Source organism: Melanerpes formicivorus, unplaced genomic scaffold (assembly GCF_026170545.1).
Source record: "Melanerpes formicivorus ecotype bairdi unplaced genomic scaffold, bMelFor1.0.p_v2 SCAF_32, whole genome shotgun sequence".
Classification (NCBI taxonomy): Eukaryota; Metazoa; Chordata; class Aves; order Piciformes; family Picidae; genus Melanerpes; species Melanerpes formicivorus.
Window position 1 is genome coordinate 8,285,595 of NW_027142384.1, and position 24,400 is coordinate 8,309,994.

General features: G+C 42.4%; 1 protein-coding gene across 17 annotated transcripts in view; it reads left to right on the forward strand.

Annotated features, from left to right (window-relative positions):
- MTSS1 (MTSS I-BAR domain containing 1) overlaps positions 1-24,400 on the forward strand; it is a 119,874-nt gene that overhangs the window by 74,473 nt on the left and 21,001 nt on the right. For 9 of the 17 annotated variants that reach the window (XM_068155568.1, XM_068155559.1, XM_068155564.1 and 6 more), the window contains 4 exons: positions 11,753-11,837; positions 13,090-13,181; positions 14,880-14,954; positions 20,500-20,511. In XM_068155568.1, coding sequence (XP_068011669.1) covers positions 11,753-11,837; positions 13,090-13,181; positions 14,880-14,954; positions 20,500-20,511 — 264 coding nt within the window. The remainder of the gene's footprint in view (positions 1-11,752; positions 11,838-13,089; positions 13,182-14,879; positions 14,955-20,499; positions 20,512-24,400) is intronic. The other 8 variants (XM_068155575.1, XM_068155566.1, XM_068155560.1 and 5 more) reach the window with 1 other exon arrangement.

Here is a 24,400-nt window from a genome sequence, read left to right on the forward strand (position 1 = left end):
AGCGTAACTGCGGAAGTTGACCACATTAGAAATGAGCACATTAAACAAAACCTAAAGAATTAAATCTTGCTTGTATCACATTGTTAAGGTTCATTTTCTCTTTGGCATTTGTGGTAACAAAACCAGGTAGTAGTGTGTTTGTTTAACGTAGTTAAGTTGGTTGGTAGGCATTTGTACAAGCAGAAGTAAAGGAGTGATTCTTTCTGGAGCAAGTTGTGTCTGGTCTGTAACCCATGTGAAAAGTGTGTGTGTGTCTTTTTCTTTTTAACTGCAACTTTAAATTTGCCAAAGTTTTGGCCTGCATTGATGCTGCAATGCCCAGGAGAATGTCGAGGAACAGCATTGTGTTACTGAACTCCTGCATGTTAGCAGCTCCTCGAGAACTGTCAGCAGATGCACTTTACTCTGGGGAAAACAATTTGAGGCACCTTTGTCACCTTCTTTCAAGATTCTCCGCTTAAAACCTTAAATTACTTCTCAGTGCAGGCATTAAAAATAGGCACACAAATGTTGTTGAGCAGCTCACACGGGGGTTGTTCATTGCTGAGTGCACGGTGAGAAGACGCTTTGCTCTGTGCAGCGTTTGCCTGCCACGATCTTGACACAGTTGTGTGGCAACCTGGGCCTTGTGCTGCTGGAGAACTTGCAGTAGGGTCTCAAAAATCACAGCACGTGAATCAGCACCTTAAAACATTACTAGCCATCAGGAGAAGGTGTGCAGTTCAGTAACTGCCTCCCATGTGCACATATTCAGAGCAGCTGCATCCTTACTCTGCATTTTTCACTGTCATGCAATATTTCTGCCTTTCAGCCTAGCACAGAGCTGAACACACTGGTGAGCAGCAGATGAGTCAGGCTTACGCTTGGGGATTTGGGACTGGAGCCCAATTCTTAAAGCTTCCAAAACCCAGGGGCTCTCACTTCAGTTAGCAAAATAAATCTCGTCATCTCTGCTGGCCCTATGTGTTACAAACTGGTTTTGAGACCACATAGCAAGATGACTTTCTGTTGAGTGATCCAAGGCTTTTCTTCCCCAGCATGTCCAGCAGAGCATTGCAAATGTGGGTTTCCTCAAACTCTGTGTAACTCTGTGTATGCATGTGTGCACTTTCTCAGCAACCTGTCTCTCAAATTTGCCATCTTTTAGAGAAGACCTAGGTAGATCGATGGTTCCTGCTTCACGTGGCTGAGGAGGATGGAAGGAAAAGAAATCTGGTGTGTAAAAATAGCACTCTGAAATGTGGGAATATGGGGTACATGGTACTAAATCGAGGTGGTCTCTGGGGGGAGTAGTTAATAAATTCTGAATAGGAGGTGACCCTTTCTGAGCAATTCCCTCTGAACTTGTAATCTGTATGCTAGTCCTGTGCATTACAGTGCTTAAAGCCTAGGTCAGAAATCCCCCATCCAACGTGGACACTTCCTTTTTGTCTTTAATAGACAGATTAATAGCAATAGGTCACAGCCGACTGTGTATTACAGGTGCACACTGATGAGGTCTGTTAGAAGAATAAGGGAGCAGCAGAGCATGTGAGGAGCTATGAGGTTTAGATGGATTTCCTGCATTACCAGAGATGTCAAATGACTGGATGAATGTTTCTGTCCTAAAATCAGCTTAGCTGGAAAGTACCGTGGGCTCGTTTTTATGAGAAGCTATGGGAAATGCAGCAAAAGTAAATGTACATGCATGCATTTAAGTGCATTAGTGGGTGGGCTGGCTGCTTTTTGTGGATGAACTTCAACTGATTTTTTGTCATTTTGAAAATAGCCCAGATGTTGTTTTTTTCCCAGATTGGATTGTGACAGTGCTGGTTTGCGTGCATAAGGTAGATGTTAGCATTCTTTTGATGTGGAAGCTTTTACATGGATAAAACAAATAAACATCCTCCGCTTATATATTTACTGTGTTATGCTGACAAAGTGTCAGGGGAGCACATCCTCCCAAGAGGATTTGAACTGCTGGGGCAATGGACTCTGGATTTTAGGCAAGAAAAACTATTTTCTGAGTGGTACTAGTCAGGAACTTGAAGAGGAGCCCAGGAATTTCCTCTCCTAGGGACACTCAAAGCTGGACTTGACAGACTTCCAGGAACCTCATCAAAGTTGTCCATATTTTTAGTGGGGGAGCAGATCACACAGCCTCCTGAGGTCCTCTCTGGCCTGAGTTGTTTTCTGTCTTGCTGCTTTGCATGAGATGCTGTAACGAAGGAGATTATTTGGAGGGGAGCAGTACAGACATAGGGACTTCCTTACAGTGGGAGGCACCCCCTGAGAAGGGTATTAACATGGTTTAGCATGCTGTTGCTATGAAAGCCTTAGCAGCATTCTTTATGTGGATGGCAGTCTTATTTAAAACTGACCAGCTGAGTTTGATTAAGGACTACTAAGGTGAGCAGCACTTGGCTAGAGTAGTCTTGGCTAGAGTAGTAATAGTACTCTGCAGGTTTGTCCTGCATGGAATGTAAAGTGCAAATCCCTTCCTGCTCCCTTCCTATGCACTGGTCAACAGGAGTCACAAAGGTGTTCTGTACTGCAGTGAGGGAATGGCTAAAGGGATGGAGAAGCAGTGCCATTAAGGCAACTTCTGCAGACACAGGATGGCTTCTGTTGCCAACTTTAAGGCTTAAATTTCAGGATTTGCAAAGCCCTGTTCTTTGTTTTCCTTCTCTTTTAGCTTCTACTCTTCCTTGATTCACAGCCTGCTTTCCTGAAGGGCATTTGAATGATACTGTAAAACTTAGTGTTCTTGCACAGATCCTGCAAACCTGGTGTGCATCACAGCAGGAAGTACAGCAGAATTACACACATCTGCTCTCCCAGTGGTCAGAGACATGTTCTCTACAGTCCACTGGAGCTTCTTTAGAAGAAATTGAGTTGCTCTGCCCTCAAAGAAAGTGATAATAAACTTGTCCTTGGTGTTTGCATGCCAGTCAGAGCTGCTAAGTGTCTTGCTCTGTACTGTGTTTGTAATGCCGTAAACCTCTGCAGCTTCATTTGATCTTTCCTGCAAGATGTGCTTTTTCCTTTTTGTGAACGAAAGAACCCTTGAAGCTTTTTACCTGCTGTACTCTTCATGGTTTAAGCAGGTACACTTTAAATGCAGCCTGACAGCATGGATTGTTGGATAAATAGGAGTTTGCCAGTGCATTCAAAGCAGCCGAAGATCTGGGGAGCATGGTCCTGTGCTTGTCAGCTGTCTCACCTGATCTGCATGCAGCCTTGTTCTTGTGTGTAGCTTGCTTCACTTGCTGCTTACAAGTAAAGGAGACAATGCCTGCCCCTTTGCTGAATCCAAAAGTATCAGTTCAGTATGTGCTTTGTCTTTTGGAGTGTGTGTTTATGACCAAAAACACAAAGATGTCTGGTTTCTCTGCTTGGAGAGACTGTCCTCATTTCACTTTCTGTAACAGGTGGACTGTTACACCTCTTTTTTTTAAGTTGAGTTCAGTGTTGTGTATCAAATTCCTTCATACTGTGGCCTTAAGCAGCCAGCTGGTGTCAAACCCATGTGGTGATGCTCTCCTTTGCTTTTGTGAAAATTCATTATATTGTTGTAAGGATGAGGAAACTGAAATTGGAAATAAGTGGGATGCTGCCAAAAAACACACCAAAAAACCCACACACACACACAAAACAAAACAAAACCCACAAAAAAACACCAAGCAGAAACAAAAAAGCCTTCCAGTGAGGACAGAACCAGTTGTTTGAGAGCTCACCGGATGAAGAGCCCAACTGTCTTTATATAGAGCACAAGGCAAAATGAGTTTGGGGGCAGTCTGGCTAACCATCAACCCTGCCCTGGATTCTTGTTACCCTTTCATTATCTGCTACCTGATTAAAGAGGTATACAGCTTCTCCATGTGTCTGCTGACAAGTCTCCTGAGTTATAGAGGAGAGTTCTGCAAAGTCATTGTGTTTTTCATCTCTAGGCTTCTACCAAGCCATGTTAAAATGAGTTTGGAGATACACTACATAAATCAAAGAGCATGAAGCTGAGCCATGGATATTTCAATACATATTTGAGATGATTTTTAAACAGACTTTGGAGCACACAGAGCAGCTGCCTTGAGAAAATACCAGAGAAAGACTGTACTGCCTTCTGAATCTTCACTACCACCATTCCCCCCCTATATGCTGGTTGCAGTTTGAGATGATTAATGCCAAGCAAAGACACTGATGTTGCCCCAGCAAGAGGGAACCGCATCTCTGAGTACCTGGGGCAGAGCTTACCCTTGCACCTGGGAAATAAGACACTGTGCTAAATGCTTAGATGTGCATTGAGTCTCATGATGGGTTGATGGTGCTGCACCTCTGTATAACTAATTGAAACATAATGGACTTCCTCTACAATTTCTTGAACTGGTAGGTTCTTAAAGTGGCTTGGATGGTTTTTTGTCCCTCCACGATCTTTCCCTCTGTTCTCTAAGGACGCATGCTCTGTTGGACCAAGTGATAGCATGTAAAAATAGAACTGCCTTATTCTGCAGATCTGCTTGTTTGGAGTTTCAGCTAGATCTACTGACTTGGGTTTATTAAAAAATTATCTTTGCTTCTACTTGTCCTGGTTGTATTTGATTCTGTTTTAGAGGCAGCAGCCATTTGGTCCTCTCTGGATTGGGATCAGCATCACAGGTGGTTGGGACACCTGAGTTAAGGAGCTTTTGAATTTTGGGTCTAGAGATGTTTACAAGGTCTGTAGCTAAACACAAAGAGGAGCAATACATGCAGACTTTTCACAGCCTCTGTGGAAGCTGCCAGTTCAAAATAAGTGGTGTGTGTTCTGCTGAACGTGCAGTGGAATTGCACTTGGTGTTCCAAGCCATTTGCACTAAGTGTATTATCCCTTCCCCTCATTGAATATTGCTGGCATCTAATGAGATTACATTGCAGTTCATAGTTGTGCCCAACCGAAATAAAAAGCTATACTTGAAAGGAACATAAGGATCTTGAGTTACTGCCTTCTTCACACATTGGGCTGACATAAATGTTCATTCAGAGCCAGATTCATGAAGGTGTGGAGCTCAGCAAGTCTTTCTCTGTAAATAGGTCTGAACCAGATCTCTGTCTTTTCACCATCTGAAGCAGGCAGAGTCCTTGGTGCAGCAAGTACCTCTGGCTGATGGAGCTGGCCCTTAAATACCAGTCAGCTGGTGGCTCGGCTCTGGGATGCTGCACAGATGAGGGGTTATTCTGAAGTGATGCACAGCCTTGGCCTTGACTTCTTCAGCAGCCTCAGGAATTCCCTTTGTATTACAAAGGATCCTTTTTATTAGCATGCTCTTTTTTTTCCCCATCTTTTTTTTCCCCCCCCCAGAGCAAGCTTGATGACTCACATCACCTGCTTTGCTTAAGCCATTAGTGGGTGTAGCATTTGGAGCAGAGCAGTTGGATCTGCTCAGATTAAGACCGTTAGCTTTACATAGCTATTCATAGAAGGACTTTGGAAATATGTTCAACTGTAGCTTTGAAAAGAAATGAGGAAAAGGTGTGGATGATATTGTTGAGCACAGCTTTGCTACGAGTACAGATGTTTAGCAGAGCCTGTATGTTCTCAGTAATTAAATTGTTGGTCTTCCAGAGAACAAAATGTAAATACCAGCCTTCAGAAAACATGTGGTGTTTGCTCTTCTAAGCAAATCTGTTTCTAATGATGTGTTGGGTTTGTGCATTAAAAGCTTGATATGAAACTTTGAGCTCATAAAAATGGGCAACAACCACCTGTAAAGAGGGATGCATATTAATTTTCCAGGAACAAGGCACTGCTGTCTGTGCTGGCAACACCATTTATGAAAGGCAGAGGAGGAAGGATCAATCCAGCTTGAGATCCCAACGTAAACATGCTCAAACTTGAGGCTTTCGTTACAGAGAACACTTTTGCCTGGACATCCTAACAGGATGTTGTGGTTCAGTGATGCATTTCATGTCTCTTACAAGTTTGTGAAGCCTTGACAGACGTCTTAGTTTCTCCCAAATTGAATTGATGCATCCTGTGATAACTTAAGCCTTCCCAAAGCATTCTCAGCTACTGGCGTGCATGACATTCTCTTTAAAAGTGGAGGGCCACAGGTGAACTTTCCAGCGTGCTCTGAAGGCTGGATAAACCCAGACTGTCCAAAGATCATAGCAGGGCTGGTTTATGACCATATTTAGTATGTTCAGTGAACTGTATGGTGACCTCTGTATGCACGGGTGAAATTCTGACCCTGCTTGTTTTATAGCAATGCTCATTTTGACTCCTGTGGAGGGAGGATTTTGCCTGGTGCTCTGCTAGAAGAACAGCTGCAGTAAGCAAAAATGCTGCTGAGCAGAGGAATAAGCTGAATCAGAAGTCAGAAGAACTTTCTTGATTATGCTTCAACATACTGACTGAAACATGGCCATAGTCTGTTTTAAGGACTTCCTGAAGCTGGCAGTTGCCAGGGCAGATTGTGTGCTGGGAATGGCTCAGGTTTCCTGTTCCTGTTCCTTCTTTGCTACTCTAACTGGCTGCCACTGCCATGTGTCTCTTTCTTTTTAAAACACAATGCAAATGCTATTTGAGGTCCTGCTGTTCTGTCCATGAACAAATGCTAGTGTTTTCTGCATAAGAGGAAAACCACCTACCAAATTCTCTTCCCAGGATCCTATGGACTGCCTGGAGCTCTAGCAAACATGACAACTTCATATGAGGCATCTATAAATATGTTTTCCAAGTAATTTGCCCAGTAGGACACTCAAGTGAACATAGGGAGCAAGCTGCCTCTTTGCAATGACCACCACAGAGATGTGGTACATGACAATGGCCTGCTAGAGATGTATTAAATTTGGTTAATCTAAAATCCTTAGGTGAGTTTGACCTTAAATTCAGATTTGTTGGTCCTATTGGCTCTCAAAAAAATTCTGTGTATATGTATACTTCAGAAAAGTTTTGCTTTTGGTTTTGAGCAGCAGCTTTCAGAGAGTTTGCCAAGTGCTGCTCAGAAAGAAGTTGCAGGAATTAGGGTGTGCTATTCTCTTTTCCAGTCAGGTAGATGCTGAACTGTTGTTTGCAGTTCTTGATGTGTTTTTCCAACTTAAAAGCCTTACCTGAGGCTGCTGACAGCCTGAAACATTGAGTGCTACCATAGCTCCACTTTCAGGTTTCTGTCCTAGTGGTAATGCTCACAACCCCTGTGTTGGTCACTTCTAGGCAAAGCCCCTCCTTTTCACTCTGTCTGCTGTAACTCCCTGGCACTGACACCATCATTCTTGAGTTCAGGGAGGCATCCACATAAGCAGTTTGTGCAGGATCAAGGTCCATGCCCTATATAATCAGTGATGGAAACTGCTTGCTCTTCTAATAGCATGAGTTTGGATAAGGCTTGAATAATGACCATTAACTTAAAATGTCCACCTGTTAGTCATCCTGTCATAGTCTCTGTATTCAGAGTTGTATTTAATAATCTGGCCTCTGTTCTGCTCCTGCTCTAATCTTTGCTTGAAAATGGAAGCCTCTTCTGATAACTGGAAATTACAGAAATTACAAAAATGCTACACCCATTTTTCATCCTTCTCTCCCTTTGGGGAAAGAGTGAAATAGCTGGTTGGCACTTCTGAACTTGGCCCTTGAAGATAAAGATGAGCTTGTTAATACGTCGGAGCCTTAAAGCCACTTTCTGAAAAGCAGTCATCTTCTGAGCCTTCTGGGGTTGCTCAGCAGTGAAGCGAGAGGAGGAAGATAAGAGGTTGATTGTAGTGGGTTGTTTGGAGTATACAGAGGCCATGCAGTTGTACAGCTGCACATTTCATCAAATAATCATTTCCTTGATATGTGATCATTATTAAATACTAACATAATGACTCCAATAAAACAATTGAGTCCCTTTCCCACAATCTCTCCCTGTTGCCTCTCTGCAATGCTGAATGCCAAGCAAGCATTGAAAGAAAATAATTTATATCTTTATAGTGGACTCATTGTAGTGTTGTGGTCCACAGGCTTTCATTTAATTATCTTCCAAGAAGAAGGGTTTGGGTCTTTTACAGGCTTAGGCAGGAAAAGGCAGAAGCAGGAAAGGTGAGACCAAAAGCACGCTCTCCCTTGCTGAGCTGCCTTTTACGTATGAGAAATAAGGCTGATGTTATCACCCACTTTCTAATCAAATTTGACAGGAGCATTTTGTTAAGCCACTTTCTCTGAGTGGGAATTCTGATGAATACAGCTCTCGTCTCTGGTTTCGAAGTATTACTTTACACTGTTCCCAAGCACTGTTTGCCTTAATGGATGAATTATTGTAGTCTGTCAGAGAGGCAGATAATTCACAGCCTCGTTTTATAAACGGAGAGCTCAAGGTGCAGTAGTTTAACTTGCATAGCTGCAGAGCAGAGAGTTGAGTGCAGGTCAACCACCCAGTGTACTCTTGATGAAAGGTTTGCTAGGTTTGCCTCTGTATTTCTCTTCAGGAAATTACAGCAACTGGAGAATGTCATGACTTTTTGCCAGGGACCTGCTTGTACACGAAGTAGAGTGGGAATTGGAAATGCATAGTGACTTCATTGTAGCAGTATGCATTGTACAGAGACTGCTTCCCATACTGCCCCTTTGCTGGGCAGAAACTGCTGGCACACAACAGCTTTCCCGTGGGCACCTGCCAGCTCCACACTTGATGTACCGTGTGTCCATTAGCTGCTGGGCATATGGTGGGATGGCATCAGGCTCTGAGTGAGATGGCTTTGAGGAATAAGAACAAAGCTCATTCCCGTCCTTATCCAACAGCATTGCAAACCTTGTGGCAAAAAGCAGTAGGAAACTCTTTAAATGGCCTTGTAGCAGGAGGAGCAGAGAGGGTGGCTAGAAAGATTCTGTGGGGGATGTGTACTTGCTGCAAGTGTTGTGTTGATATTTTGCAGTATTGCAGAAATCTCTTTTGCAAGATAGTTAAACTTTTCTTTTTCCCTGGATTCAGTTTATTGTAAACTCAGTATATTGATAAATAAACTTGGTTTACTGATCATTTGGCAGAAGAATAGGAATCCTTTCTTGTAGCCATTTGGAGCAGTTGTGTTCCCCAGCGCTTCAATTTTAGGTACATTGAGTTTATAGTTTAAGTGCTGTTTAATAGGAATTTATGCTCTTCAGAGAGGAACAAGCAGCACCTTTCTCAACTAATTGTTGGCAAGAGCTGCTGCTTCAGGAGATCAGATCACCTCACTGACACCCACCAGCACTGTCTGACTCCCTGCATGCCTCAGCACAAGACATTAAAATGGAGTCTTGCCAGCCCTGAGCCTCTCCTGCAGCCCACTCTGGATCATTGCAGATTGAGCTGAGATGCTGGCTCAGCCCTCCCAAACTTTATATCATTCCCAGTCCCTAGCTGGCTCCTAAACCCATCTTCTGCAATGCCTTTTTTCCAGAAGGAGGATAAAAGATTTCTCAAAACCGTTTTCCCCCACCTTTGCTTTAAGAGTAGATTTTATTCACAGAATAAAATTAACATCTCATGTTATGGATAACATGACTTTCAAAGGACAGGAAGAATCAGTAAGCCCCTCATCCCCAACCAGTTGGGTTTGTTGTTCTTTGTTCTGGGGAATAAGCTTTTTATTCCAGACTTTATTTATCTTGTTGTGTGGTTTTGTTTTGCTTGTTGCTTTTTTTCTGTTGCTGGTTTTTGTTTGTTTGGTTTGTCTTTTTGTGTGTGGGGGTTTTGGGTTTGGTTTTGTCTTCTTTTTTAAACAAGCACAACTGCTGCTTGTAGAGACCTAACTTTGCATAGCTGTGTTGATGACCTTGCCCATACATCCATACTATGTGTTGAGAGGATATGTTTATTCTTTGATTATTGAGGCTTCAATTGCAATTGCAAGTTAATATTAATAGTAACTGACCCTTGTTTCCTCATCTCTAAGACACATGGTGCCTTATTTCCTATTTATTGTTCTAAAAAAGGTCTCTTCCTTTTTTTCCTATAATGAGCTTAGGAAAGCAGTGTCACTTAACCATTGACAGTCCTTAATATTCCACTATTTCAGTGAGTTTTCAACCTGAAAAGCCTCCCTGCTGCTGAAACTCAATTGGGAATTACTCTGCTGATGGCTGTGGAAGTTCTGATTAGTGTCTCCACCTCTGCCGCTGGAGTTGCGTTTACTTCGCTGTTGGCATCCAAAGCAAAATGGCCATGCTTTGGGACAGAGATCTACATTTTGTTGTGGATGTTGTCCTTCCTCTTTAAGTGCTTGCTTTCTGTTAGGCCTTTCCCCATCTTTTGCATTTCAATTTATCAGTCTGTCACAGCTTGTGGGAGTGCTGCCTGGGGAGGCAGTGGAGTCACCATCGCTGGAGGTGTTTAGGAGGAGACTTGATGGGGCGCTTGGTGCCATGGTTTAGTTGATTAGATGCTGTTGGATGATGGGTTAGACACGATGATCTTGAAGGTCTCTTCCGGTCTGGTCTGGTCTGGTCTGGTCTATTCTATTCTATTCTATTCTATTCTTTTCTATTCTTTTCTATCACTGGAAGAGATGGGTCTGGATACAGGATGGAGTCTCTATGCTTTTCCCAGCCACTCCTAGGTAGTGAGGCTACAGCTCTTCAGTGTTACCAAATGTTATTATTTCAAAAACTCCTTATAAAAACATGAGTAATTGGGCAAGTGACAAAGGACTTTCTGTTTATCTTTTTGAACAATGGAAAATACCAAGCAGCCACAATTTATTCCAGTTATTTAGTGTCTTTGTTCCAGAGCCGTTTCGTGGGCACAGGATTTAATTCTGCAAGAATGCAGGAAGATGGTGACTTGTTTTCATGTTAAAATAAGTACTCTTTGTTTAAATAACTCAAGTTTCTTTCATAGGAAGATGTTTTGTTTTCACTTGAGAAATACCATTTTTAAAGCCTGAGATATTTTATGGTATATTATGAGTCTGAGGTTGTTTTAATAAATCAAAAGCTGGTATTCCAGAGAATGCTACATACAGTCTGGAAAAGGTTCATACAAAGGTCCACGTTTGTACTCTGAGAATAATAGCTTTGGCTTGCAAACAGGAGATACCCAATCATCAAAACTAACACCAAAACAAAATTATACTGAACTTTAATAGGCTAAAGTTGGTAATGCAGATTAAAATGGGAAACGAAGGAGGAACGAGTGCTTTTAGCAGGAAAAACTTCGGAGGAGGAACGCTTGCAAAAAATTCCTCTTCCAGTCGCAGTTGTCGGGCGAGTGAGGGTGTAGGGTCAATAGTGCCACCTGCTGGCAATATGCTGGAAAAGGTGTGATCACAGATGGCAGGTATGGGTGATGCACTGGTAGGGATGAGTCAATGTGTAGGGTTAGCTACATATTGTAGGGAAGCAAAATCTCTTTGAGACGCTGGGTCTAAAGAATATAGTGTCGAGTTCTCTAGGTTGATTTCCCAAGTGTGGAAATCAACTGTTCATCGATGTCCCTACTCGCTTGCCAGCTTTGCTTCTTGTCTTTTGAAATCTCAGACCATTTTAACTCTTCTGCCACAGACTTGGGCCTCATGGCACATAGAACTGCTGGGAAGAACTGTGTTTTAATCGCGTTTAATTGTTCAGTTCTGGTCCCTGGGTGAACAAGAAGTAATCTCTTCTCAAGGTTGTAGATGCTCCTGAGGCCTGCCCGGTTAAGAGCTTGGTTATTTCTACAGTTAGTAGGAATCTGTTTTACAGTTGCTCTGGAAGATTTGGCATCTGCCTTCTGGTTGGCATAACTATCACCACAGACAGGAATGTCATCAGAGGTCTCATGCCTCATGTTTTGTTTTTCAGGTGGTACCAGAGAGATTGGGTCTGCTCTTACCAGGATGTGCATGAGGCACCGAAGTATAGAGTCCAAACTCCGTCAGTTCTCAAGGTGAGTGACTCTGTACTTTTCCTGGAGCTCAAGATTTGTCTTTTGCTGCTGGGGAACACCTAAAGCTGTTCACCAGCATTGCCTTTTCAGCTGCTCTCTGACCATGTCACTCAGAGCAGCCGCTCTTTTCTCCTTTTGCACTACACTAGGTGTTGTGAACGTGCAGGATTTCATGGCATGCTCTGGGGACTGAGCTTGTCACCTCAAATCACTCTAAATGCTGCATATTCCCACTGTTGGGTTCTGTTGCTCAGTGCTGAGCAGGCCTAGCTGCTGCTGAGACCAGCCTGTCTTTGTTACAGGACTTGAAACTTTGTCACTAAGTTTTAAAGCAGCAGCAAGCATTGCGTTGCTTCCTCAGCTTTCTGTAGAGCCCACATAGCTTGCGGCCATGAGGGAAACTTTGAGCCAACAAGTGTGGGAAGAGCAAATTCTGTCATCACATTTTGCACTTAGACTGTAGAGGTAATGGGAGAAGATTACCTCGAGTAAGCTGGATCATATGTAAACAACCTACTTCTGCAGTAAGTCATAGTTTGCATATGTGCCTTTTTTAACCAGACCTAAAAATTACACGTGACCTGAGGTGAACCAAAATGATGCTTCTCCATTTGCCTGATGACCTGTCATGTTTTTTCCCCCCCTTTGAAAATAAAGATACTTGTGAAATTGGCCACTTTAGTTACTCCAGAGTTAGCTATTTAAATGATTCAATCCCAATCTCATTAATTAGTGGTGCTTTATTGGTGTTGTGGTATGGACTCTACTGGTAAGACGTGAGGCACATCAGTGGGCAGGACAATGTTCTCTTGTACTAGTGCTCTGTCTTCTTGTGCATATGCATGTGTTATGTAAGTTTATAATCTTCATAGCTCCACGAACCTCTCCAGCCTTCAGAGAATCTATTTAATTGCTCTTTGTGTGACAAATGAGTAGGATCTAACTGTTTACATTGGCCCCGTTTCGGGTCACCTCTGTGGTTTACACTCTGTTCCTCACTGTCCTGAACATCTGTGCAGTAATTCTGGTTATCTTGTGATGTGCCCTCTTGTTGTTTTAAAAAAAAAAAAATCTCATCTTTTCTTTTGCTTTCTCCAGCATAAACATTTCTGTGTTCTGATGTTTGCATTGTGACACTGGTAGCTGTCACAGCAAAAAGTAAAAATACTCCAATATTGACCTTGGCTCTCTATATAAGAATAGGGGCATCTGCAGGATTTGATTGCTCTTTGTGTTTTTTCAACAAAATTAGTGCTTTAATTGACTGTCTGATAAACCCACTTCAAGAACAGATGGAAGAGTGGAAGAAAGTGGCCAATCAACTGGATAAAGACCATGCAAAAGGTAGTTACAGAGGAAGAATTCTTTAATAGGAGTAAGACTGTAATCTCAGCTTTTCTTCCTCTTTTCATGTTTGTACTGGGGAACTGAATGACATGCTTAAATATGTATAGCAACTTTTCTCTTCTGAAACACTTCTCTCCCAAAGTGCCTGACAAATTTTTAACCCTTGAATATCCATTTTGAATGTTTAGTTTGCAGGACCCTGAGTGGTGGGTTGTTTTTCTAGACTGGTAAGCAGTGACTAGTTTTAATTCTGTTAGCCCACTCTCACTGTATGATCTGCAGTAGTGCTGAGGATTGGGAATGGCACAACTACCCCTGGGGCAAAACCCTGGGGCGTAGTTAAAAGTTAACTGAGATCATGTTATGTCTCAGACACAGGATCCTCCATAGAATGCATAGCCCTGTAAAACATTCAGCATCATTATTTTTTATCTGATATGATACAAAAGTCTGCACCTGGGGAACAGGAAGGTTTTGTTGCTGGACATGGGATACTCAGAGCTGCAGTGCTGATGGTGGCTCCAGAGGTTTTCCTGGGGGAATGAGCAGGAGGCAGCAGTCTTGCACAGCAAGACCATGTTGGTAGATGTCCTCAGCTTTGCAAAGCTAGTACTGGGGATAATGGGCCTCTATCATAGGTGCTTTTGCTGTGTCTGAAAGAAACAACATCACCATAATTTGTTTCAGAGAGGGTGAGAAGTGATGGGAAGGACTGTGCTTGGCCTGCAGAAGAGTTAGTGTTTCTTGCTCTACTGTTACTATGGTCCAATAGCAGCAGATAAATCAACAGCTCTTTAAAAGGTTTCCACCTTGTGCTGTGGAGAGTGCTTAGCAGGTAGGGAGGAATCACCTGGGTTCCTGCAGGTAAGGGTGACTGGCTAAAGTGGCAATGAGATTTAGGGTACAGTGAGCAGACTTGGGTGTTGGGTGTATGGTTGGCCCTGGTACAGTTTCTGTGCCCACCATCAGCCTGCTGCTGTTTTTCCATCTATAGAATGGTAATAACATTGACCTTCTTCGTTGAAGTGTATGTGTATATGTATATACATGCATACATGCATTTTATCATTTGATTTATTCTTTTTTTTTGTAAGTATCAGTTCCTTATCTGGGACCTTTAGTGTGCCTGGGCTAGAGGTGAAAGATTTTGTTCTGGGATTTTAATTCTCCCAGGGTTTGCAGCTCATCTGAAAATGAGGACAACTGAAGTGTGCTCCACTTCATCAGAAAGAGCTGGCAATGTGACCCTTCCTTGGGCAAAGTTTTATCACTCTCCCTCTGCCTGACTCTCCTGCTGGAGAGGGATCACAGGGTATTCTCTGCCTTGCCATTTCTGGATGCTTGTTTTTCAACACAGATGTTTCAAGAAACTGTCATCTCTGTTTTCCATTCTTGAGAGTGGATGAGTCTCTGAATTGAAAAGCACTCTGATTTTGTACTGTGTTCTCAGTTGTTATTTCTGTAAAGACTTCGTTTATTTGGGAAAGGTTTTGGTATGTGAATGTGCTCACACCCTAAAATGTTACAATAAACCAAACATACAGGCACTACAGAATGCAAGTTCTAAGTCGTCATGATTAATAGTAGCTGTCCTCTCAAAATTTGCAGTCTGATCTCTTTAAACATAGCCTTTTCTGTCAAAAACATGCATTTGGGCATTGAGTGTGTTAATAATAGAGACTGTGTGTTTTTTAGAATACAAAAAAGCTCGCCAAGAGATAAAAAAGAAATCGTCTGACACACTGAAGCTGCAGAAGAAAGCAAAGAAAGGTAACTTGCTTCATACTTAATGCTGTGTAAAACCTTCTGTGCTGTGCTCCTTGACAATGATTGAGCAGCAATAGGACTTTCTATTGTAATAATGTGATCCCCTGTAATGTATTTCTGGTACCTACTTGAACACCAGGGTGCAATTACTATGTGTCACTTAAATCACACTCTGAAGCTGCTGTCTGACGTTCTTAAACAGAAGCCTTAAAGCTGTTTGTACAAAGTCGGTCACGTTTTAGAATAGAGGGCTTGCTGCTCGCTTATTCCCGTCAGGCACACTGACACTGTAACAGGACTTGTGCAGATACCTGCAGAATTTTCCAGAATCTGTTTGGAATAATGTAAAAACAATCCATTATGGAAATGTTCTGTAACTACTAACATTTCTCACTATTCTCTCTTTCTACTACCTATATTCCTCGGAGCGTGAGGTGGCATGGTTGTTGTCAGGGGCAGGGCACTTGGCAACTGTAGAAAACCAAAGATGAGTAAGAAAAGAAAGGAAGTTCTCCACTAAGGCAGGCCAGCATCTGAATCTCTTGCTTCTGTTGCTCTCCCACCACCATCTTGTCACAGGTGTTTCATTGTCATGTTAATGGAAATGTGCATCACTGATAGCTGCACTGTTGCTGTCACTAAGGGTTTTACATGGCTGAGTGCAAACCCCTCCAAGCTTTGGGAAGATGATATGGAACTTGTACAGAAACAGACTTTGTGGTTACCCTTCCTAGCACTGGGCTCTTACCAGCCATGCAGGAAGTGTGCTTTGAGTAGCTCTCAGCCCGCAGGTTGCAACTTTCTCTCCTGCCACTGGACAAACGAAATAAATGCTGGAGTAGGGAATTTCTTGAACTTCTAAATGGTGTAAATGTTATCCAGAGCAGGTGAGCTGTCTCTAACTGTCTGTCCTAATAGGTAAATCAGTAGTTTCACATGTGGAAAGTTGTGTGACAGAAAAATCCACACTTGAATTTTAGCTGACTTCAGACAAAGGATGAGGGAGAGAGAGAGGAAGCCAGCAAGAGGAAGCTTAGCTCAGTAGGCCCTGTGTGTCTGTCTGTGGAAAAGTATAGTGTTTTGAATCGGAGTGTTCATCTTTAGGAAAATAGATTTCTTTTTTGTGTGTGTGTGGTAAGGTTGTGGTTTTGGCTAATGTGTTAACATGTGTCTTGTGTGATAAATTGTCTGAGTTCAGACCAACAGCTTTAGACAATCTGTGATACTTGTTCCATTTCTTTTTCTTTCTTCCCCCTTTTCTGGTCTCATCATTTCTTGTCCCCATGACAACCCCCTCAGTGCATGGTAGGTGAGAGCTGAGAAAAACATGTCAGTGATCTTGGAAGAAGAAACCATTTTTTGAACCTGTTTCTATGAATTGACAGCTGTCTGGCTCCATCTCCCTTTTATCCTGTTTCTGAGTATTGAATAAATCAGTCTGCAGTCTTGGAGGAGGAGACAGCATTCTCTTCTCAGGAGGAAGAAATAGAAGCACTTCAAGCCTTTTGGAGGAGAACCCCACTGTCCCCATACTGCAGATGCCACTGTAGGTGTCTGTCAGCAGTGGTTAAAGCAGACAGACTTTCTCCTTGGATTTTCTGGGTTCCTCTCTCCCTCCTCAGTATGTGTGCCATGTCTAGTGATGAGGGTCAGCACACTGGTGTCTTGTCCTCCTTCAGGATTAAACATCTTTGAGGCCTCATTTTACTATATTTTTATAGCAGCCATGCAATGATTGAAGACTTCTTTTCTTTTTTTTTAATGGCATTCCCTTGATGAATGTTACTGTTACGACATGCTTTTGGAGTTGGCAGTGAACCTGCTGCCTTTCTCTGCTGTCAGAACTGCTGTCACACACATGGTGCTTGGGTCCTCAGCACAACACAACAATGGGACTGAGGTGGGGTTAAACCTGGTCACAGGAGGGATGCATATGGGGAAGGTGGAGGCAATGAAGGTTCTAAGGTAGCCAGTACAGGGGGAAAGGAGAAGCTGCAATATTTTGAGGAGCTAAGAGTTGCTCTTGTGGCCCCTGGGTAGGAGAGGTGCAGCAAGGTGCTGAGGCTCATACAGAAGTGAGAATGAATGCCCAAAACTGTTAGCCCTAGTGGTTCCCAGCATGAATGGGTGGAGGTTCAGGGGAAGTTCACCCTGTCTTCTTGCAAGTTAGCTATAGGGCTTAAACACAGAAGGCAAAAAAGCAACAGATGCCTTTTCCTCTCTTTGCCTTGCTGATCCCTACCTCGAAGGAGTAAAGCATTGGTCTGAATGCAGTATCAAATGTTCTTACAAAAAATTTGTGTATACCCACCTTGACAGATGTGTTTAGTGTGCTGTGTGGTGAAGTACATTGCTCTTTCTGTCACTGAGAGTTTAAAAAAAAATCAAGAAGGAGTTTATTTATAAAATGATAAAGTGTCTCTGATTTAGGTCACAAATGAAATTACAAGCAGGGGAAACTTGGGTGAAATTGTCCTGGCAGGCATGTGGCTGAGTGCATGAATGTCTTAGTGTGTCTTGAACTATTCCTGGTTTCCTGTTGCTCAGACCTTGTTTTGTTTTGTTCTGTTCTTCCTCAAGCAGGACCTGTCCCTTTGATTTTTCTATAAAGTTACTGACTCACCTATGGGAACTCTAAACCAACCAATTCATTCCCTTCCTAGTGCTTGTAAGGATACTTTTGAATTAACCTTGCAGTCATCTGTGGGCAAGATGTTTGCTGAATTCTTAATTTGCTTAAATATTGTGCATGCTACTAAAAAGTCCTTCAAGATTTTTTTTCTGCTGTGACTGGATGGGAAAGTGGTTTTCTTCTACTTTGAGCAGCTTCAGCTCTAGGAACTCAAATGTAACTTTCTGCTTTCCTCATTAGTGTCACAGCAGTGGTGTCCTGTCTCTGTGCCACATCAGGCTGCAGAGGCTCCCTCTTATAGACAGTGGCTGCAGCATGCATAGCAGCTCCTTGCTCCTTGCCTGCATCCCAAGGGCATTTGGGAGAAAGGACCATGGGCTGTGTGGCTTGTCCTGGCACTCCACCTTAGTGCTGAGAGGCTGAATACATTGGGGTTTGCCTGTCCTCTGGCTTGTACGTGGTCTGTTTGTTCTGGTTCCATGCAGCCAAGTTGAAAGTTCAGGCTGGGCTTTTAAGATCATTTATTAGAAACTATTTGCAGAGTAGGTGTGTTAATTATATAATAAAGGTGTTCCCAAAGCTTGAGATGATGGTGAAATCTCTAAGCTTTCCAAACAAAAGAAAAAAGGTGTTGGGGTCCCTTTTGGAAGTTTGCTGGTAAATGACATGTCTGTGTACAAAGGAAGGTGTTGCATTTTAAAAGACGTTAACAGGGTCATTTTTTGTTGTCTTGGACTATAAAAATGAAATGTCAATATATGTAGTTAAATAGAATCCTGGTGCATTTCTCCTAGATTCATGCAGTCCCTGAAGGGTGTCAGGGTGACCTTCAAGTTGCATCCTTATGCCCTTGTTCCCAAGTGGAACAGGCCCACAGGGCATTTTGCCCACCTCAGCACTGAAACTTAGCTCGTCTAAACAGGTGAAGCTAAGGGAAGTGCATGGGATTGCACACATCTTCCTAATTGCTGTTTGTTTTTACACAAGCATTGGACATCAGAAGTCAGCCCAGCTAGCCTGAGTCAGCAGAATAATTATGCCTATATTTAAAGTAAATTCCATGTTTAGGTTTCTGCTGAGTCAAGGCCTTTTAAGTGGATCATAGCTGCTAGAAGCTGTTGATGCTATATTGAATTTGGAGGAGAGACAGCAGCTGTGGCTCTGCATGTAACCATTTTGGAAGGTTAACAAAATGCATGAATCTTAGTTTGAAGAAAAAAGGCATCGAGTAACTAACTCAAAATAATTGAATGTGTATTTAAAATCAGCAGTGCATGATGGCTTTATATTCTGTGGTTTATCTTGGCTATTAATGATTAACTAGACAGGTTTGCCTATGATGTGACTGGTAGGTTTCATTTTCAGGTTCTTCATGGCATGTGACACTGGGTGTGAACTTTGAGGAACATATTTAAACCCAAGCAGATTTGTGAAAAGGTGTGCTGTGTAATCCTTCCAGTAATACAATGCTCATTAATGACAAATGTGAGTTTTCTCCCTAAGCTGTTCACAGAACCTTCTGCAGAGTGGCCTTAACATGCAGTACAACATTTCTTCTTGTGTCTCATCAGCACTGAGTATTCAAATTCTATTTTTGAGGATGCAGGAGTTTTGGAGCTATTCTTGACTTTTAGTAAAGTTGAGAGAGTGGAGCATGGATTATTAATGTACTGAAATACTGCCAAAAGTGCTTTTTCTTCCCCTCTTCCTGCTTAGCCAAAATGACCTCTTTGTGTTTTAGAGCCTTTGCAGTTGTTTTTGTGTCACACTCTGGTCTTTGAAACTGTAATACTGTTATACTGTTCTCAAGGATGATTGCACAAACCCTGTGACTCTTAACTGAAAAGCATGAAGCTCATTGGCATAATTATAACCAAAGAACACCTCACTTCTTGAAGCAAATGCTGACTTTCTCATGCAAGTACTCTGCACTCTTTCTGCTTGGCACATAGGCTGTCTGGAGTGGCAGGCTGGGGAGGGAGGCCAGACCCTTTCTCCACAAAGAGTTATCTGTATTTCTCCAAATTAATCAAGTGTGGCATGATGACTGAAATAAGAGCCAGGAGTCACTGTGGAGTCAGTGCAATGCAGCCCAGGAGGGAAGCTAAGGAGGAAAGCTCTATCTGTTGAAGGAAAAAATATCCTGCGTGATGAGGCCAGGGTGCCTATGGGGTTTTTTTGGTGATTTCCCCCCATGTTTCTCTCCCAGACACACACTCTCTGCAAGTTTATTACATAATAAGCTCCACTTCATGAAAATTCATTGAAGACATGTTGCAAAATCAGTGAGTGGAGATGTCTCTTTATTTTCATTGCTTGAGTTTTGAATGCCTCTCGATAGTTCCCCTCTTTTTGACAGCAAGCCAAGTTTACATATATCACGGGTAATCTTTTTTATGTTCTTCCACATTGCAGCAGTAATTAGTTTTTCATTTAATTAACAATCTGTTAATGTAATTGCAGTAGAGAACATCAAAAAGTGCTGTGGTTACTAATGCTGCACCCGCCTGGAGTTTTGCAAGTTTGAGTTCCCTCTTTGCTGCGAGGGGATGAGCTTTGTGCCACTTCTTCAGCTTGAGCAAGAGTTTGGCAGCTGTCTGTGTAGTGCACTTTCTCTGAAGCACCAGTTAACATGTTCTCACCTAGGAATATGCAAGCTAAACAGAGCTCCTAAGCTGGTTTAAGTCTCTTAAAATAAAACTGTGTGGTAAATAACTGGGAGTTTAATTTGCAACAGCTCATCACGAAGCAAATGGAAGAAGTCAAAATAGTCTAGTCCGCACTGCTCGCTCTCTTGGCACTGATGATGATGTCTGAACTCTAGGAATGATGGAATACCAGTTTGACTTTTTTTATTTTCCTTTCTGTGTCAATTTTGTGTCCTGCAATTTCTCACCATGCGCACCTGCCTGACAGCTGAGGCTCTGGGTAAGTCTGTGCCATGCTGTAACCCTGGTGGCTGGTTTATTGTAGCCCTTGCTGTGGCCTCTTTATGGTGTCTGGTCTCCACTAACTGCCTAGACTTTAATTTCTAATGAAACTAAAAAACTGCCTAATCTTAATAAACAAACCATCTTCTGATTTGTTTTCTTTTGGCATCTAATTGGAACACTGTAAAAGAAGAAAATCAGCATTACAGATATTTTAGAAAGGGATTAACATGGACTAATAAATCACATCACAGTTGGGAGAGAAGTTAAATGGAATAGACATGTCATTGAGGTGGTGTTCAAATAATCCAATATCTTAATTGTTAATATGACTTTTAAAGTCTAGAGCTTCAAGTCCTTACTGTTGTTCTTTGTAAACCTGTGATCCAAGTCCCCCTTCTTTCTGAAAATCGCATGCACCTTTCCTAACCGATAGCTAAGAAGAAGTCACTCTATTTAACGTCATGCTGGAGAAGGGGTGGAAATCAGCATCACAGTTGTCTCCTCTTCTGCTGCCTGATCACATCTCAAATGTGTTTAAACTGAAGTGTTGTTTCAGTTGTATTGCAGATTTAAGTAGCTGTCTTGAGATGATCTTGTGAACAAAATGCAGTGTTTCTGAATTTGAGAGAAATAATCATACCTCCACTTGTAGGTGTAATGATGTAGGTGCTGCCCTTTGAAGAAGCCTATATTGATTAGATCAGGAGACTCTCAACTGAGTCACCTCTGCTGGGCTCCTGGAGCTGGGAAGTGTGCCTGCTGCTTGTCCCCTGGGTGTTTTTGTATTGTTTTCTGATTTGTAATTCAATCTGGAGATTTCCTTTGGTAGCTGGGAACTTTTCTTTTAAGACTTGGCTTAGCACTTTTGAACTTCAGTGACTGATGCAGATCTCCAGTAGCCACCAGAAAGATTCAGAACTGATTGCTGAAGGGGTCTGAAGTTAACACCAGCAATGAGGTTTTTCCACCTTTCTATAATGGCTGCAGAATGCTTCTGTTCTCAGCCTAGATCCGTAGTAGTTTATTTGTTGGATTTACTGTGCAGGACTTACAGGGGTTTCTTGTCCTGGCAGCTGAAGCAGGTATGCTTTTGTAAAGAAGGTGGTTTGGGAATGAAAGACTTGGGGCTTGCTTTGGTTTGTACAAAGAGGTGTGCTTGGCACTGTTTCATACAGTGTAAGTTCTGCCACTCTGTAGTGTCCAGTATTGAATATTCAGGATCTGTGCAGACACATGAAAAAGTGCAAGGGAGCACTCTTTAAGTGAAAATGTGTAGAATAATAATTCAACCAATACTTTTTTCATTACTTTGTCAGTAACAGTAATAGCTTTGCAGTCAGACTTACACTGAGAATGTTTAAAAGTCCTTGTTCTCTTTTGTTGCTGACAGCTTTGCTGGTTTGTATTATAAAATATAGGTATGAAATGGGTTTGAAAGTTAGATTTACCTTTTCCTTCTCTCTAATATGCTTCCTTAACCATTGTTCAAAAAGAACTCTAGCAATTTAAGAAGCTGCACGAGGCTTCCAGCCAAGATTCACACAGAGCATTGTAAAACTGAGGTTTTGATGCATGTTGATCCTGTAAAGCTCTTGCACATCATGGTAATGATGTGAGCCACCTGCTCTGAAGGCATATTAAGACTGTTCCTGGAGTAGCAGTTGATTCATATTAATATTTCAGAGAAGGATTTCATGTCTCTGCAGTTCCTGAGCTGTTACTTGCTTGTGTCAAGCCACAGGTCCTCAGGCCATTTGAGCATGATGCTATTGTTGAAGTCTATCCGTGACTTCCAGTCTTGCATTTCTGCTCCTCTCCAGAACACCAAAGCTCCACTTTGAGAAAAGCTGGATTTTAATTTCTGCTCTGTTTCCAGGTTGTTGACTCATTCTTGTGAGTGCAACAGGACATGCTCTGCAGAACCATCCCTACACCACATTGTTGTCTGGTTGCAGACCAGAGACCCATGACCCATGATGCTTTTGACCATTGCTAATGCTGACTGCTTTGGTGGGTCATTCAGACCTGTCTGCAGCTGGGATAGCAGTGTTCTTCCCAGGTGCAGTTCCACAACTGCTTCATGATGAGACTTTTCTGGAACTATTTTCTGTCATTATGATAGTTGTGTTGGTTTGGAAATATATCCAAATGGACAACCTAAAGACCAGGGAATGTGGGCTGGAGAGAATAATCAGTTGCTGCTGTTCTTTATGAAAATGTGCTTCATGTCTACAGCAAAAATAGCACAATCAGAGCTCGTTGTCAGAGATGCCACAGGCAAGTGACCTTCCGCTCCTAAGTGAAAGTGGAAAAGAACTGCATTGCTCTCCAGTGGTCTGTATTCTCTTCTGAGAGAAGTAGTAGATTAAACTAGTGGAGCCACAAGATGAGAGAGAAGCAGTTTGCCCTCACATCTTCTCTGTCCTCTAGGTTTAGGAGTGCTGTTGAGGACTGTGTTCTGCTCTGCTTAGCGAATGAAACTGGTTAAATGGGGCAGAGATCCTGTCTCTCAAATTCCTGAGCTGAGTGTCATGAGAGGCAGATGGCAATTCAGGGAGAGTGCCTGATTTCAGAAGACTTCCTAGATTGATGCCTGCTTTATGGAGCTTTCAAAGGATGTTAATAATGCTTTCCTGATCCTAAAAGATGAGCTGCAAGGAGACATCAGGAGGGAGCTGTATTGATACCATGTAAACAGTTGACTTCAGCTAAAGGATTCACCTAAGCTTGTTTCCTGCTCTGAATTATGGCCCAGAGCATGTGTGGTTTTATGGGCTATGTAAGTGACCAACAGCCATAGCATAAAAGTGTGTTCATGAAAGTAGCAGTGAGGAGATGGAATGTCTGTTTATGTCCTGACTCGCTTAAAGAAATAACATAGAAACTTCATAGAATAGTTTGGGTTGGAAGGAACCTTAAAAGTTAGAGTTCCAACCTCCCTGCCATGGACAGGGACACCTTCCACTACACTGGATTGCTCAAAGCCTCATCCAGTCTGATCCTGAATGTTTACAGGGAGGGGGCATCCACAACCTCTCTGGGTAAGCTGTTCCAGTGTCTCACCACCCCCACAGTGAAGATGATCTTTACATCTAATGTCTTTCAGTTGAAAGCCATCCCCCCTCGTCCTGCAGCTATATAGGATACATACTTGATAGAGGTACAGAGAATGTTGGAGAGCCATGCAGTTTTACATGCACTTCTGCTGAAGGGTTAAAATACACAGCTTGAACATTATCCTGATAACTTTCTTCAATTGAGTTACACATGTGTAAATGATTTTTTTGCCTCACATTTGGGGGGCTCTTGTTGCTCTGATTGAAGATGTGGTGCTCTGTGAGGCCCACATAAATGACCAAAGTCCACTACAACTGACCACACTTTGTCAGTGGAGTCCAGTTGCTTTCTAAGTGTGTCTCTTCTCACTGCATAGGCAAATGCATTTAACAAGGATTTGCTGTGTTAAGTGCAGTATCCTATGGAGTAGTTGCACATTTACAGCAGTTCTCCAATTATGTGTGTGATGTAGTTTGGAACTAATATATTTTGCATTTAGTACCTCCACAGTAGTGAGCCAGTATCCAGGTTTGAACAACAGGAGATTGTTTCACCTGTTCTAATCTCCAGACAGTTCTGCAGATAAGGGGTCTGAGCAATAAGGCAAGTCTCATTTTCATAAGGAATTTGAAAGAACATCTCCAGAGCAGTATATAATGTTTAATTGCTGCATCTGGTACCAAAGAAGAGTATGGGGAAAGGCTTGACATGTATAGGGTGATCTTCAAGCAGTTTATCTCTTAAGGATAACAAACTAGAAGGCTTAGGACCTTCAGGAAGTTACCCAAAACTCTTCTATAACTTGTTTCTGGCAGATGCTGATTTTG